The 14,517-nt window shown below is 46.9% G+C and overlaps 1 protein-coding gene across 1 annotated transcript in view; it reads right to left on the reverse strand.

The window, feature by feature from the left end:
- Positions 1-8,311: 8,311 nt before the first annotated feature.
- The window catches only part of LOC142881511 (thrombospondin type-1 domain-containing protein 7A-like), a 77,582-nt gene continuing 71,376 nt past the window's right edge, over positions 8,312-14,517 (reverse strand). The window contains exons 24-28 of the mRNA XM_076015832.1: positions 12,542-12,634; positions 11,793-11,875; positions 10,290-10,503; positions 9,232-9,319; positions 8,312-9,069 (exon numbers count right to left, since the gene is read on the reverse strand). Coding sequence (XP_075871947.1) covers positions 8,922-9,069; positions 9,232-9,319; positions 10,290-10,503; positions 11,793-11,875; positions 12,542-12,634 — 626 coding nt within the window. The 3' untranslated portion in view covers positions 8,312-8,921. The remainder of the gene's footprint in view (positions 9,070-9,231; positions 9,320-10,289; positions 10,504-11,792; positions 11,876-12,541; positions 12,635-14,517) is intronic.

A 14,517-nucleotide genomic window follows, 5' to 3' on the forward strand; every position in this document is an offset into this window, starting at 1 on the left:
TTCTGCGGAGCACTTCCCCCCTTCTCCCCCCCCCCCCCCCCCCCCTAACTCTCTCCCCCCTACCCCCCCGCCCGCTAACAACAAATTGCACCTCTAATAGAAGCGGCGGAGAGCGGGAAGCGGCGGCGGGCGGCTTGTTGTACACAGCAGCTCGGCAGGGGAATAATGAGAGCGTGTCACTTTCCATTTAGCCGGGATTTGGGAACGTTTGGGTTTGGACTGGAGCGAGCAACGGAAGAAGGTTTAGAGGCGATAAGAGTTGTCGCCGTCTGTCTGTTGTGTGTTTGCGCCGCAGTTCCTGCTGATTCATTGACTTATTGTTGTTGTTGTTGTTGTCGTCGTCGTTGTTGTTATCCAGCGAAGAGGCCAGCGGCAGAGTGACTTTGGCTCCTCGGGGAAATTGACCTCATGACCTCTAAGATGCATTTTCTGCTTCGAGAGATTTTGGATCGACTCACGAGTGTCTGTTAAAAAAAAAAAATCCCAAGATTTTTTGGTTTGTGTCTGTTCAAGGAAGATTTTTTTTATTTCTAAAATTCTAAAATTCCCTGCTGTTGCCAAATCGCATTTTGGGATTTGGCGTTTTCGCCATGAATAAAAAAAAATAAAAAAAAATAAAAAATGTTTGAGACGTCCTCCACGTCGAAAGAGTATCCAGAGATAAATTTTCCAGTTTTCCAAATGAGATGAGAGTCGATTCCTGCCAGAGTTTGTTGGAGTCTAAAGACTTGTGCGGCCTGACTAAGCTAAAGCTGTTTTTCCTCTTCTTCCGCACTCGTTCCTGCGTCTGGCCTCCTGACAGAAAAAACTTCCTGCGGACACGAAGCCACTTAAGCGAGCCGACGGACTATTTTCCAACTTTTTGTCACAGTGGTTTACAGAGAATTTACCCCCCCCCTCCTGTCCCCCAGGGGGGAGGGAGGGGGAGGGGGGGGGGGATGAGAGAGCGGTGTGTGTGTGTGTGTGTTGGGGGGGGGGGGGTGCCCACTCGCACCACCCCTGCTGCCCACCGAGGGCATTTCAGACTTTTAAGTCCTCTATTTCTCGCCATGATATCAAAGTGTTACCTGAGGGGGCGGAGGGGGAGGGAGAGGGAGAGTTGGAGGATGGGCGGTGGTGGTGGTGGTGGTGGGGTGGATGGTGGGTCAGAGATGATGACAAATCACAGAGTGTGTCAAGACATCACAGGCAGCGGCGGATGGAAAGCTGCTCCTATCACCGCGGCAACGCCGCCTGAGGCCGCGGCCGCGATTATCAGCGTGACTCCTGAGGAGGATAAATACCGAGGAGCTCGGAGAGGAGCTCGGACACACTGCGGGGTGCCCGGGTGGGGGTTGTGGGGAGGGGAAGAAGGATGGGTTGGTGGGGGAGCGGAGGGGGGGGGGGGCTGGAGAAAACCTCTCGCCACCAGTTTTTTCAACTTACCCAGGAGGAAGGAGAGAGAGAGAGAGAGAGAGAGAGAGAGAGAGAGAGGGAGAGAGAGAGAGAGAGAGGGAGAGAGAGAGAGAGAGAGAGAGGGAGGCATAATCATATTATTTCACACACGACTTGGTTCAAAGGCGGCCAAAATAAGTTTGCGAGGTTCCCATGGGTCTGTCAATCTGTCGGAGGAGCTGCGGGCGAAAGCTTAGGATGCTGCGAGTACGAAACAATTATGATCATCCCATTAAAGCATAGCGAAGCAATTTGGCAGCCCAGTCTGGGACGAGCGGGTGAGCGAGGGGGAGGGAGGGAGGGAGGGAGGGAGGGAGGAAGATACGACTCAGAGCGCCATCAAGTGATGCTGAGAGATTTCGGCCCGATGCCGCCGCCGAGCTGCAGTTCCCTAATTAACCACCAGTGTTTGTCTTTGTGTAGCTACAATGGAGGAGGAGGGGGAGGGGGAGGGGGAGGGTGTTGGTTTGTGTAAGAGCCTGCAATGGAAGGAGTGCGAGTCAGGAAGACAGGGCCATGGGGGGGCAGGGGGTGGGGGGGTGGGAGGTGAGGGGAAATGATTAGTGCGCTTAGTCAGCTGTGAAATTGAGTTTATGGTTTTCAAGACGGCAAATTCAATTCGATAATGGGTATTAAGTTGTAGAGAATAATTAATAGTAATTGACTTCTTTCCATCACTATGCAAATTAAACACAGATAACACAGTGGGAGCCTTTTTAAGGCCAGTCAAGTTTGTGCACGCGGCGAGCGGGGAGGATTAAGTTTATGGAATCTTCTTCTTCTTCTTCTTCTTCTTCTCCTTCTTCTTCTTCTTCATTGGTTGGCTGCTGCTTGGCGGCGATTGCTTTGTTGACAGATTTATCAGCGGCTGAGGGGCGAGCGTCTGCGGCAGGATTAGAGGAATTGGCTCGTCACAAAGTGTCAGGGAATTGATGTCGGCGGCGGCGGCGGCGGCGGCGTCCCGGTATGATGTTGTTGTTGTTGTTGTTTTTTTTGTTGTTGTTGTTAGGTCTTTTTCTCTTTCGGTCATAATGGGTTTGGAACGTTTCTCTCTCCGCCTCCCTGTCGCTTGCGAAGGGATGCAGTGGAGGGACGAGTCTGTCAGCACGCAACAGCACAATCTGGAGTCTGCGTTCACACCGGCAGCTAATCCGGTTCGGGCTGCGGTGTGATTTTGTGACGTTTCGGAAATTTTCAAATTCAGGAAGAAATGACTTGAAAGCAATTAAACGGAGATTTTTTTTTTTTTTTTTTTTTTTTTTTGTCTAACGCTGTTTTTTTTTTTGTTTTACTGTAGGTGGAGTTTATTGGCTCCTTGATTGAATCTTAATTATTGCCTTAAAATTAAAAAAAAAAAAAAAAAAAAAAAATACATTTAAAAAATTAAAAATTGGAATGAAGTCAAATTGGGGTTCTTACTCACCAGAGTGATGAGCGACAGCAGCAGCAGCAGCAGCAGCAGCGGCGGCGGAGCGGCCAGCGGACACGTGCTCCTCTTCATGGTCCTCGCCACCCTGGAGCTTCTCACGCCGCCGAGACAAACCCCCCTCCCCAAAACCTCCTACCAGCCGAGGGGGCGACACAGAGGGCGAGGGAGGAGCTCCGGAGGCGGGCGGAGGGAGGCGAATCTCCTCAGGCTCATCCGGGACGGAGAGTCGGAGGTGCTCGGCTTTGGTGCTGAGGAGGAGACGCGACGTTTGAACATCTGAGAGTCGGTGAGCGGCTCTTTTATACGGAGAGGGGAGGGGGGGGAGGAGGAGGAGGAAGAGGAGGAGGTGGAGGAGGAGGAGGTTCATGTCAGACTTTTGAGGAGCAACTTTTCTCATTCGCGACGTCGTCCCGCGGTGACCCCTGGTGGACAATGTGTGCCTCTACATTAGCTGCGGTTGGTTCAGTTGAGAGAATAAAGCGGTCGTTCTCTGAAAAGGAGGCCGGTAAAAACCCACATGGTTTGAATCATTGCAGGATTTTCTTTTTCCTCTTTTAGTGTGTCTAAAAATCGGAACTTTGGAATTGCTTTGTTCCCCTAGAGCCTTAAATTAGTAATGATAAAGTTCTTTAAATGTGTTTGCTAACCACCTGACACGTAACTGAACTACTTTTGGCCAAAGCACGAAACGAAACTGTGAAGGGGAAGTTTTTTTTTTCTTCTGAAATTCATCCCAAATTTCTTTTTACCAAAAATGTGGGATTTCAATCTCACGCAGGAGGCGGCAAGGGAGATTTTTTTGGATTAGCCACTAAAATTAAACAAACAACAACGTTGTTTTTTTTTAAATGACTTAAAAAGATTCCGGCTGAATATAAAGAAAATATCTTCAACGACCCACAATGCAACTGGATCGCATGTCCATGTGGTGAGTTTTCAAATGGGAATGGTCTATTCTCTCGAGATGGTTGTGGTTGACCTGGTTACCATGGTAACAAACACCAACACCCACCTCAAACCTCCCATTGTGTTCGCGTTCATACCGCTCTGGTCCGTGAAGTATATCTTTCAGCTATATTTGTTGGTAGAAATAGAATGGAAAATTCCCCTTATTGGTGTGATTATTTATTCAACCACTATTGTCCACCAGGGGGCAATTAGAGTTATGAGTTATGAGTGAGTTATATGGAAAGCCTTGTAAAAACGCAAGGGAATCTTTGGTATTTTGTCTATCAGAATGAACCAAAAATGACCAAGTGAGCTAAAGACTTTGTTTTAAAGGTGAGAAAAACATCTACAATGTTTTAGTTATTTGTGAGTAATTTATGCTTGGCAAAAATATTGGCAGAAGAGAGCACAAAAACAGTTTTGTGTGTTTACAACCGTGTCCATATTTATTTCCAGTAAATCTTTCCGTACATATAAACAACCTGTACAAAACAACCGCCTCTCTTTTCCTCCACATCCTCTGTTTTTTTTTTTATTCACAACATACAACTTGCATCATGATAACGACAATCATCAACATCACACACCCACTTCGCTATATTCAAACTAAACATATTTTTTTTCTGTGTGATACAAAATAAATGTACACATATTCTGATATTTTCCTCTGTCTTTTTTTCTTTTTATTATTATTATATCATTGTTCCCCAAAAAAGAAAAAAAAAAGAAAAAAAGAAAAATTGCTGTTATTTACAAATCCCAAAACAAAAAAAGTAAACATTCTCCACACCAGGGTTGTTTTTTGTTTCCCCTTTCCTTTTGTTCTTATAGGTTGAACTCAGCAGATGCTAGTTCTCTTATTAACATGTTTGATTTTTTTTTTTTTGTGTGTTTTCTGAACTTTATCTACATGTGGCCTTGAGTGGTGCAAGTGGAAACTGATCGTCAGATCTGCTGTGTGACAAATGGTTGAAAAGTCTGACAGGAAATTTGCCTCAAGTGACCTCAACAGTGAAGAGAAGACTGTCTCCACGTGTACACAGACAGCTTGATTTCTATTTGCCCCGTTCAAGTATTTGAGCTGTCATCAGCAAGGCAGGAATGACATTTTGCATCATGTTAACCATGTGACATTTTCCCCTCATTACTGAAAACCTTTTTTTTTTTTTTTTTTTTTTTCCCCCCCATCACAACAGTATAGTAAAACAAAGATGATATTAAAGGTCCCATATTTCCAAGATTTTTTGACGAGATCAATTATCAAAAAAAAAAAAAAAAAAAATCTCCACGTCACCAGAAAATTTCAATATTTAGCCCTCTGTTTACAGCGTGGCTTTGGCTTCCTGCTGAAACCGAGGCAGTTTGGGGAGTGGGGGCGGGGGGGAAGAATCGAAGGCGGAGCCAGCACCTGGCTGGGGGTGTGGTCATTCACTTGGGAGAGGCATCGGTGAGGCATTGCCACCCTTTGTGACATCACAGAGGGATGATCGTCTGAGGTGTGCGGTGAATATTTGAAAGGACTCTTCTCTTCTTTCTGGGGTGCGGCGACAGGACAGAAGTGGAGTCACGTGAAATGTAGGACCTTTAAAAATGGGCGGGGACGTACAAACCACAGGAGGCGATGCCACAGCGAGCGGAAGAAACCGCGGTGAGAAAAAAAAAATCAAACCTGTACATTTATTCAGCAGACTGGGCGGGAACGCCTCCGCTCCACGCTCTTTTTTTTTTTTTTTTTGGAAGAGGCAGTGTTTTTATGGCAAGAGAAGGTAGAAGTCACGTGTGCATATCATGCTGCACTAATATAGTGCAATGTAGAGTCTGGGAGGACGACGGGGGGGGAGGGGGAGGAGCTTTGGAGGCGTTGACCTCCGAGTCCAGCCGAGCAAAAAGCAAGAAAACTGCGCAGGAAAAAGAAAGAAGGCTTCCTTTTGTTTTCCGAGACTGTAAAAGAGATTTGAGTCAGTGGGGGATTGAGAGGAGAGGAGTCCAAACCTTTCCATGGAGATTTTCCTCCCCCCCCTACCCCCCTACCCCCCCACCCCCATCCCCTCTCCCTTCGCTTCCCTGCAGTGACTTTTGGCAACGATGGAGCCGTCAAAGCGTCCTAAGCCTCTAGCGACTCAGCATTTTCAGGGACAGGAAGAAGCCCAAGTGCTGAAGGGGGAGAGAGAAGGGGAGGGGTTAGAGGGGGAGGGGGGGGTGGGTGGGTTTGGAGCTCAGAGGCAGCGGCAGATCTGCTGTCCAGCTTTGTTTCCCAGAGCCTGGAATTAGTCTCCGCTTGACAGACATGTGGACGTTGAGGGGGGAAAAAGTAAGAGAAAAAAAGAGGAGAGAGGGAGAGAGAGGGAGAGAGAGAGAGAGAGAGAGAGGCAAAATGAAGGCGTGTCAGTGATGACGGTGGAGGTCACGAAGGCCCAGAAGACAAAAAAAAAAAAAAGGGTGAGGGCGGGGCGTGGGGGGTGCTGGGTGCTGGGTGCAGGGCGTGAGCGGCGCTGGAGATGCTTTCTGATTCTGGACTGCGAGTCATTTTTTTTTCCTTCTCTGTTCTTCGACGTTCACGCCGCTTGGCGTTCGGCAGCGGCGGCGATGAGGCGGGTGGGCGTGGCCAGCAGGGCGGGCGGGCCGACGCCTCCCCGGATACCTACATGTCCGTGTCTCCGTCGTAGGCCAGAGTCAGAGGTTTTAGTCGGTTGTTCTGCTGCCTCTGTCTCTGAGGCCTCTTTGGCTTTTTGCTGTGTGGAGAGATTAAAAACAAACAAAACAAACAAAGAAAAAAGTCAGAGAGACAAAAGTTTTCCGCCACAACCTCCCACCAGAGGTTCCGGGATGAATGAGGTTGATTTCAAACCACACCCAGCCAGGGTATCTGGGCTAACCCGGGAGGACTTTTCAGACTACGACCGGGCCAATCGGCGTCCCTTTGAGGGGAAAAGAGGCGGGACCTACGGCTAAGGGTTCGCCGGATATTCTGTTCCATTATTTGTAAGTTGGATTTTCTGATCATTGGTTTGCCTGGCTCAGCATCAGGCCTCTACTGGGTCGGGACTTTAGGTTGGAAAACTGGACCGACTGGTTCCGCTCCCGGCTTTGAATCGACTTCTGGACTGAGCGTCATTGGCGACGGTGACAGGAACAGGAAGCCGCCTCCCATTTGTAAACTGTGTCAGCGTGGACGGTGCGGTTGATGATCACAGATGGAGGAGATCAAACTGTGGGCAATCTTATAAAAAAAAAAAAACGGAAAAACAAAAAGGAAAAAAAAAAAAAAAAAAGGAAGGAAAAAAGGCCCAAAAAGCGCCCATGTTGCAAGACTTCAGACAGTATGAATTTGAAAAGGACACGTCTGTCTGGAAGTTTCGCAGGGCCATTACTGGATTAATTTGCATGCGAACCTGCACACGCAGACGTTTGACTTTATGTCTCCAGGGAAGCGGAGAGAGAGCGGGGAGAAAAAAAAAATCACTTTTGATGATTTCTGGCGTCGTACTTCTCCGAGCTGTCAGCTCCGGATCGTGACTCAAAGGAACGGCGTGAACAATGTTAGACGTCTCGGAGACACGATATGAGTTTCCTCTGGGGGTGGGGGTGGGGAAGTAAGGGGCGGAGGGCGGTGGGAACGGTAGGAGGTGGCAAAGCTAATATTTATTTGCACTCTGTGTATCAGAAAATCTATTTATTATTATTTTTTTTTATCATTCCAATTAAGGCCTGCGTGATGGCCCAATCAATGCTCAGCGAGGGTGAGAAAGCTGTCCTTCCTGCGGCCGGAGGACAGAGAGGCGACACCGTGGCCTGGGCAGCGCCGGCAGGCTGCAGACCAAATATTCAAGAGGAGGAAGTTTGTAAAGACAATGAGAGGAGCTACCCGAGGGACTCTTCCGCTGCCACCCAGCCGAGCCGAGCCGAGCGGGGGGGGGGGGGGAGAGCAGTACACACGTCTCTGTGCTGACACTTTCTATTTGGCAAACTTGTTCAGGCTCGTAACCGCGCGACAGACTCAACAAGAGTTTTCCGGTGAATGTTTTGGAGAAGCTAAAAGAAGGAAGGAGAAACGGCGGCGGCTTCCTGTGCACATGATCCAGTTAAAACAGCAAGGAATGACCTTCAGGTCAAGGACATCAGGACACTGGAGAAACAACAACGTACTGGATGGCAACAGGATGGAAAAATGAAGGGGAGTGGACATGAAGGGGAACGTGCTCCCTCTGTCGGCCACCAGAGGGCAGCGTCAACACGCTGTGGCTGCTTCACCTCCTGCTCTCGGTAGGTAGCGGTCTACTCCCTCTACATCTACATCTACTCCCTCTAGATCTACTCCCTCTACGTCCACTGCGCTGGATTGCACGTCGAGTCACTCACAAAACGAGTCAACAAACTAAGGCTACACTATGCTAACTAGCGGACAATGGTGTTTTCTGCACACGCCTGTTTTGAAAAAGGACCCAGCACTGAGGTGAAACGCGTGTTGTAGGTGTCAAACACGGTGACGGCTTATTTTCAGATTTAAAGTGTAAATATGATGCCTGTCACAGAGTAACTCTCTTAACTATCACTCTGTCTCCTTACACATCTGCATATACAACTTTAGCTTTAGCTTCAGAACAAATGGAAAAGCACAGCCGGAATATGTAAATCTTACGTTTGCCTGTTGCTTTTCCACACGTTCTATGTTGATGAATGTGTTTTGTTTTTTCATTCAGTGCTTAAAATTGTTTCATTTATTCCTTTTTTTTTTTTTTTTTTTGGGTTGAACCACACTAGTTTGGTGCTAACCTACACTAATCTCCATATCTAACACACACTAATGTGACTTTGAGTCAAACACTTGTAGATTCACTTCCTGTTACAACGTATTATTGTTATTATTATTATTATTATTATTATTATTATTTTAAGATGTGAATCAGGCTTCAATCAGAAGTGGGTCACTTTTCCACCGAGGCACAAAGAGCAGGTCAGGGATCTCACCTGCACCAACACCTTGACAGGGGAGTCGGGCGAGACGCGCTGAGACCGCTTCACAGAAGTGGTCACATGACAGATCGATATCAGGTATCTAGGCTGGAGTCTGAGGGTGGGGGCAAGGTTGGGTCAACCCTCCACTCCCTCTTTAGCCACTGTTGTCGGTCTGATCCAGTTCTTGGCAGTCGGGACAGGTGTAACTCATCTCGTGGGCGTTCTGGCCCGCCCAGACCGTCGTCCCGTTGGCGCCGGACTCCTGGGCCTTGAGAGAGCGATGCACCTTGGCACAGTAGCTGCTGCTCTCGGAGGTCGAGCAGAGGGACAGAGACAGCAAGGTGAGGTGAGGTCTGGGAGGGGCGGGGCGTGGTAGTGCGTTGCCGCAAAGTGGGCGGGGTTTAGATGGATGAATGTGGCGCGGCGGTGATGATAGAAGGGGGAATCAAACGGGTGGAACTCACCAAGCAAGGTAAATCATAGACACTATGAATATGAGGAGCACGAAGGCTCCGGCCGCAACACCGTACACCCACATCTTCAGCTTCCCATCTGTGGAGGAGGAGTCTCATCAGTGGGCGGGATCACACACTTCAGAACCTGGACCAGGTCTCAGCCAGTCCTGGTGCAGCCAAACAGCTGTTTTTTTTTTTTTTATTACCATATTTGTTTCGATGATCTAGGACCGTTCATCTTCGAACTTAAACATGTTTCCCCTCAACATGTTATATTAACATTTGCATCTTTTGGAGGCAGAGCATCTTTTGGCAAACCAGCAATACAAAAACTTAATTTATGGGGAAAATACAATAAATAATTAGGAATTATTATTTTTTTTTTACATCAATTTATTTCACTTTTTAAAATTTCAAAAATCACAAGAAGTTTAACCGAACTCTTCAGTTTCTGTTTTTCTTTTGTTGTTGTTGTTGTTTGTTTTTTTTTTTTTTAGATGTTTCTGGGCACTGACGCACAGCTGCAGGAAGTTGGCGCCGCTGCAACTTTTCCGTGTTGCAGCGGCTGACTCAGAGATGACTCGTCTCCCGACAGCCATCGACCCGCGGGGATGCGGGACTAAGCGGGACGGCAAGCTTCAGACGTGGCCGATGCAACTCCGCACTTAAAGTGTCGGCTCGGATTTCACGCGCAGCTGCAGGTACAAATGAGTTAAGAGCGAACGTCGATTAGAAAGTTGTCCGGGCCAAACAAGTCGGGCGGCATCGCGTGGAAAACCTCTCAGTGTCACCTGGAGGATTGCGGAGCGGCACCTTCGAATGCATCATCAGATAAAAGAGAGAACTGAAAAAATATCTTAGACTGTTTACAACTGAAGGAAACATAGAAAACTGTTTTTTTTTTTTTTTTTTTGCTTAGGTCTCAGCACGAGACTGTAAAGCGGAGGGATCAACGGCACCCCTGAGAAAGTGTCTCTAATCTCCACACTTTAAGATTCTCTGCAACTCGCAAAACTCCCTGCTCATATTTGTACACAGGGAAAAAAGTGGGGGCCAAGTGGTCTGACCTGGACCGTAGGGCTGCAGGTACCAGGTCCGCCCGGTGCGTCCCGGCAGGGTGGTGGTGGGCAGCGTAGGATTAATGGCACGACTGGTCTTCACGTCCCCTTTCTTGTCCCCTGCTGACGGGATCTCCAGGATGGGGATGGGAGCGCATTGGTCCAGCTGCCCCGTGGGAGCCAGAACCTCTGTGAATCCCTCGTCGCACATGCAGACGCCGGCCTGCGGGGGGCAGCACACAACCGTCTTTGACGACAGCGCCATGGCCGAACCGGATTGATTTGCCTGTAATCCTGCTGCTCAACACCAGAACACCTGACCATCTATCTATCTATCTATCTATCTATCCATCTATCCACCTATCTATCTATCTATCTATCTATCTATCTATCTATCTATCCATCTATCCACCTATCTATCTATCTATCTATCTATCTATCTATCTATCTATCTATCTATCTATCTATCTGTCTATCTATCTATCTATCTATCCACCTACCTACCTACCTATCTATCTATCTATCTATCAATCATCCATCCATCTATCTATCTATTTACCTATCCATCTATCCATCTACCTATCTATCTATCTACCTACCTACCTATCTATCCATCTATCTACCTACCTACCTATCTATCCATCTATCTACCTACCTATCTATCTATCCATCGATCCATCTATCTATCCATCCATCTATCTACCTACCTATCTATCTATCCATCGATCCATCTATCTATCTATCTATCCATCCATCTATCTACCTACCTATCTATCTATCCATCGATCCGTCTATCTATCTACCTATCTATCTATCTATCTACATATCCATCTATCTGTCTGTCTATCTATCTATCGATCCATCTATCCGTCTATCTATCGATCCATCTATCCACCTACCTACCTATCTATCTATCTATCTATCTATCTATCTATCTATCTATCTATCTATCTGTCTATCTATCTATCTATCCACCTACCTACCTACCTATCTATCCATCTATCTACCTACCTACCTATCGATCCATCTATCAATCATCCATCCATCTATCTATCTATTTACCTATCCATCTATCCATCTACCTATCTATCTATCATCTATCTATCCATCTATCCATCTACCTATCTATCTATCTACCTACCTACCTATCTATCCATCTATCTACCTACCTATCTATCTATCCATCGATCCATCTATCTACCTACCTACCTATCTATCCATCTATCTACCTACCTATCTATCTATCCATCGATCCATCTATCTACCTACCTATCTATCTATCCATCGATCCATCTATCTATCTATCTATCCATCCATCTATCTACCTACCTATCTATCTATCCATCGATCCGTCTATCTATCTATCTATCTATCTATCTATCCATCTATCCGTCTATCTATCTATCTATCTATCTACCTATCCATCTATCTACCTACCTATCTATCTATCCATCGATCCATCTATCTATCCATCTATCTACCTACCTATCTATTCCTTTGAAAGGCTCTCACCTCGCTGCAGAAGGACCTTGGCTTGAGGCAGGGGGGATCACAGGAGCTGTTATCCACTGGAGGGGCGACAGCGGGACAACCTCCTGGACGAGGGGGCAAAAGCAAACAAAGAAAAAACATCCGCAAGAGGATGGACGTCGTCCTGTTACTTTCAGGAAGTGATGAAATAATGCACCTGTCAATAGAGTTCAGTTTTGAACAGATTCCTCTTATATCTATATATAAGTCCTCATGTGCATTTGGCCTCCCTGCTGATGAGTCAACTTTCAAACCAGGGTTGATCGGTCGTCCCCTGCAGCGAGATGAACGAACTCAGTCAACTCTGGTGAAACCTGACTGTTGAACTGGTGTCAGTTCTGCTTTTTAAGTAGTGAGGCAGATCATTGGACTACTAACCCCAACTCCAACCCTAAACCTAAGCCTAACCTTAACCCTGACCACAACCCCCAACCCCCAACGCCAACCCCTAAAACCACACCACTACCTTTACCTTATTGACTCCCAACATTTCAAAGAGGTGGGGAGAAGGAGGTGGCTGCTAAATGGGTAACATTTGATCGGCATTGATCTTCAAAAGACAAATCTTGACTTTATTTCCCACGTTTAGATCTTGACTTCTCACCCCAGACTGGACCAAGCAGGGAGCGTTGCCACTCACCTGGCACAGGTGTCACACTCTGTGTGACAAAGCAAAGAGCTGCACGTTTTTATCAAAAAAAAACATCCGACAATGAGACACATTTCCTCACCGGTGACGTTGAGTCCGTCCGAGCGTTGACACCATGTGACGGGCGGAGTGGAGTTCCCGCCGCTGAACCATCTGTACTTGTAACACTCACCGCCTGAGAGGAGAGCAGAAACATAAACACCCAGGCCAATCGGCGTGGACGGAGATGGAACGGCGGGCGATGCAGCCCGGACCATTAATCATCAGGATGACAGATTAATAACGCAGCCGCTAACTTATGGCTGCATAATAAGGCCGCGGTCATATAATATCACTATCAGCGTGTCTTCACCCAGGGCTCCCTTCCACTGTTTTTAATCCCCACTAAGAGCCCCTGCTTAATGACTTTCTATTAATGCCATTATGACTTTATCAATATCTCCATCGGCGCAGTAAAGCGCCGTATGTCCCGAAGGAGTTGGCCAATCACGGCCCTGCCAGCAGCAGAGAGAGCGATTTAACCTTGAACAAAGGGAGGATCCATCCTCTGCAGGCAGGCCTTCGTTATCGCGGCTGCACTCTGAGGCCTTCACTCGTCCATTTTAATCAGTTTTCCCAATCCCCCCCCTACTCAATGCCGCCCCCCTCCCCTCCCCCCCCCCGAAAAAAAAAAAAAAAAAAAGTTTCAAGCCTTTGTTGGATCGTTTGCTTCACCCTGAGCTTCCCATCGTCTTTCACAGGCAGACTGAGGTCTTGCTGTGATAGAAACATTTCTCAGAGGAATCACATCCCTCGCACCTCCGTCTGATGATCTGATTCGTCTTCAGCCGGTCAGCATCCGCCAAGGCCAAAGAGGTGTGTGTGTGTGTGTGTGTGTGTGTGTGTGTCAGTGTGAATGCCGCAGTCTGGTCACAATCAGACAACATTTCCTCATTAAAACGAGAGCGAAGACCTAATAATATGTAAATATCTTGCCTTTCATCTCGCTTTTTTTTTTCTGTACATACTTGGAAATATTTTATTTTTGTCTCTATCTTCCGTCAATGTAATTCTTGACCTTTTGCACTGTGGCCAATTTCTTTTTTCTTTTTTCTATTCGCTGTAATTATGCAAATTTCCCCATTGTGGGATCAATAAAGGTCTTCTTCTTCTTCTTCTTCTTCTTCTAAAGTCAGTGAAGGATTTACTCTGCTGCTCACTGTCTGGCAACACACTTTATTATTGCAACTCTGCCCACTTTTACTCAAGTTCAATAATAACCACTGCAATCATTTGCATGGAGATCAACTCAAACACACCAAGGTCTGACATCGTAGTTCATAGTTGTAGTTCTTTTTTTTTTTTTTCTTTTTTGTTGACAAGTCAACTAACTTCTTTGTCCACCAGAGGGCACGAAAGACTGCAGACGCTTGGATTCTATTGGAGGATCGTCCTCAATACTAAGAGTATAATTATAATATAATAATAATACTAGTATAATAATAATAATACTGAAAGTGACCTTTCCCATCAGCCTCTGCTGCTAATTAAACGTCCAGACTGTGACCTGAACGAGATGCTGCTAGAGTGCCACACCAGCACGTTGGCCCTTCACTTCTTGTGGTCGCGATGAGGTTTCTGAGCAGCCTCATTCGTCCTCTCCATTAACTGTTTGCTGCTGTTTTTTGTTTACCGTCGTTTTTTTGTTTTTTGTTTTGTTTTTTTTGCAAATCAAGTCGGCCGCTAAACGTCTCGGCGCGGCAAAAAACACGGCACGGCGTTTGAAAGTGTTAACGGATGCATTTTCGCTATTCCTCTCTGCGACAAAGTGAATAAACTGCGGGCGCTCCAGCGCCATTAACATCACACGACGCTGAGGGAAGAAAATGATAAATAAAAAAAAAATAAATAAAAAGACGCGTTGTTCCTGTTGGCAGCTGGTGGCAGAAAAAACTGGAGCAGACAAAAGCCAGGAGGAGCCGTGCGGGGAGACGGGCGGTGGCAGAAAAAACTGGAGCAGACAAAAGCCAGGAGGAGCCGTGCGGGGAGACGGGCGGCAGAGATTCCCTCAGCCGGCGA

Source organism: Nelusetta ayraudi, unplaced genomic scaffold (assembly GCF_046127955.1).
Source record: "Nelusetta ayraudi isolate G7.1 ecotype Tasmania unplaced genomic scaffold, CSIRO-AGI_Nayr_v1 ptg000198l, whole genome shotgun sequence".
Lineage (NCBI taxonomy): Eukaryota > Metazoa > Chordata > Actinopteri > Tetraodontiformes > Monacanthidae > Nelusetta > Nelusetta ayraudi.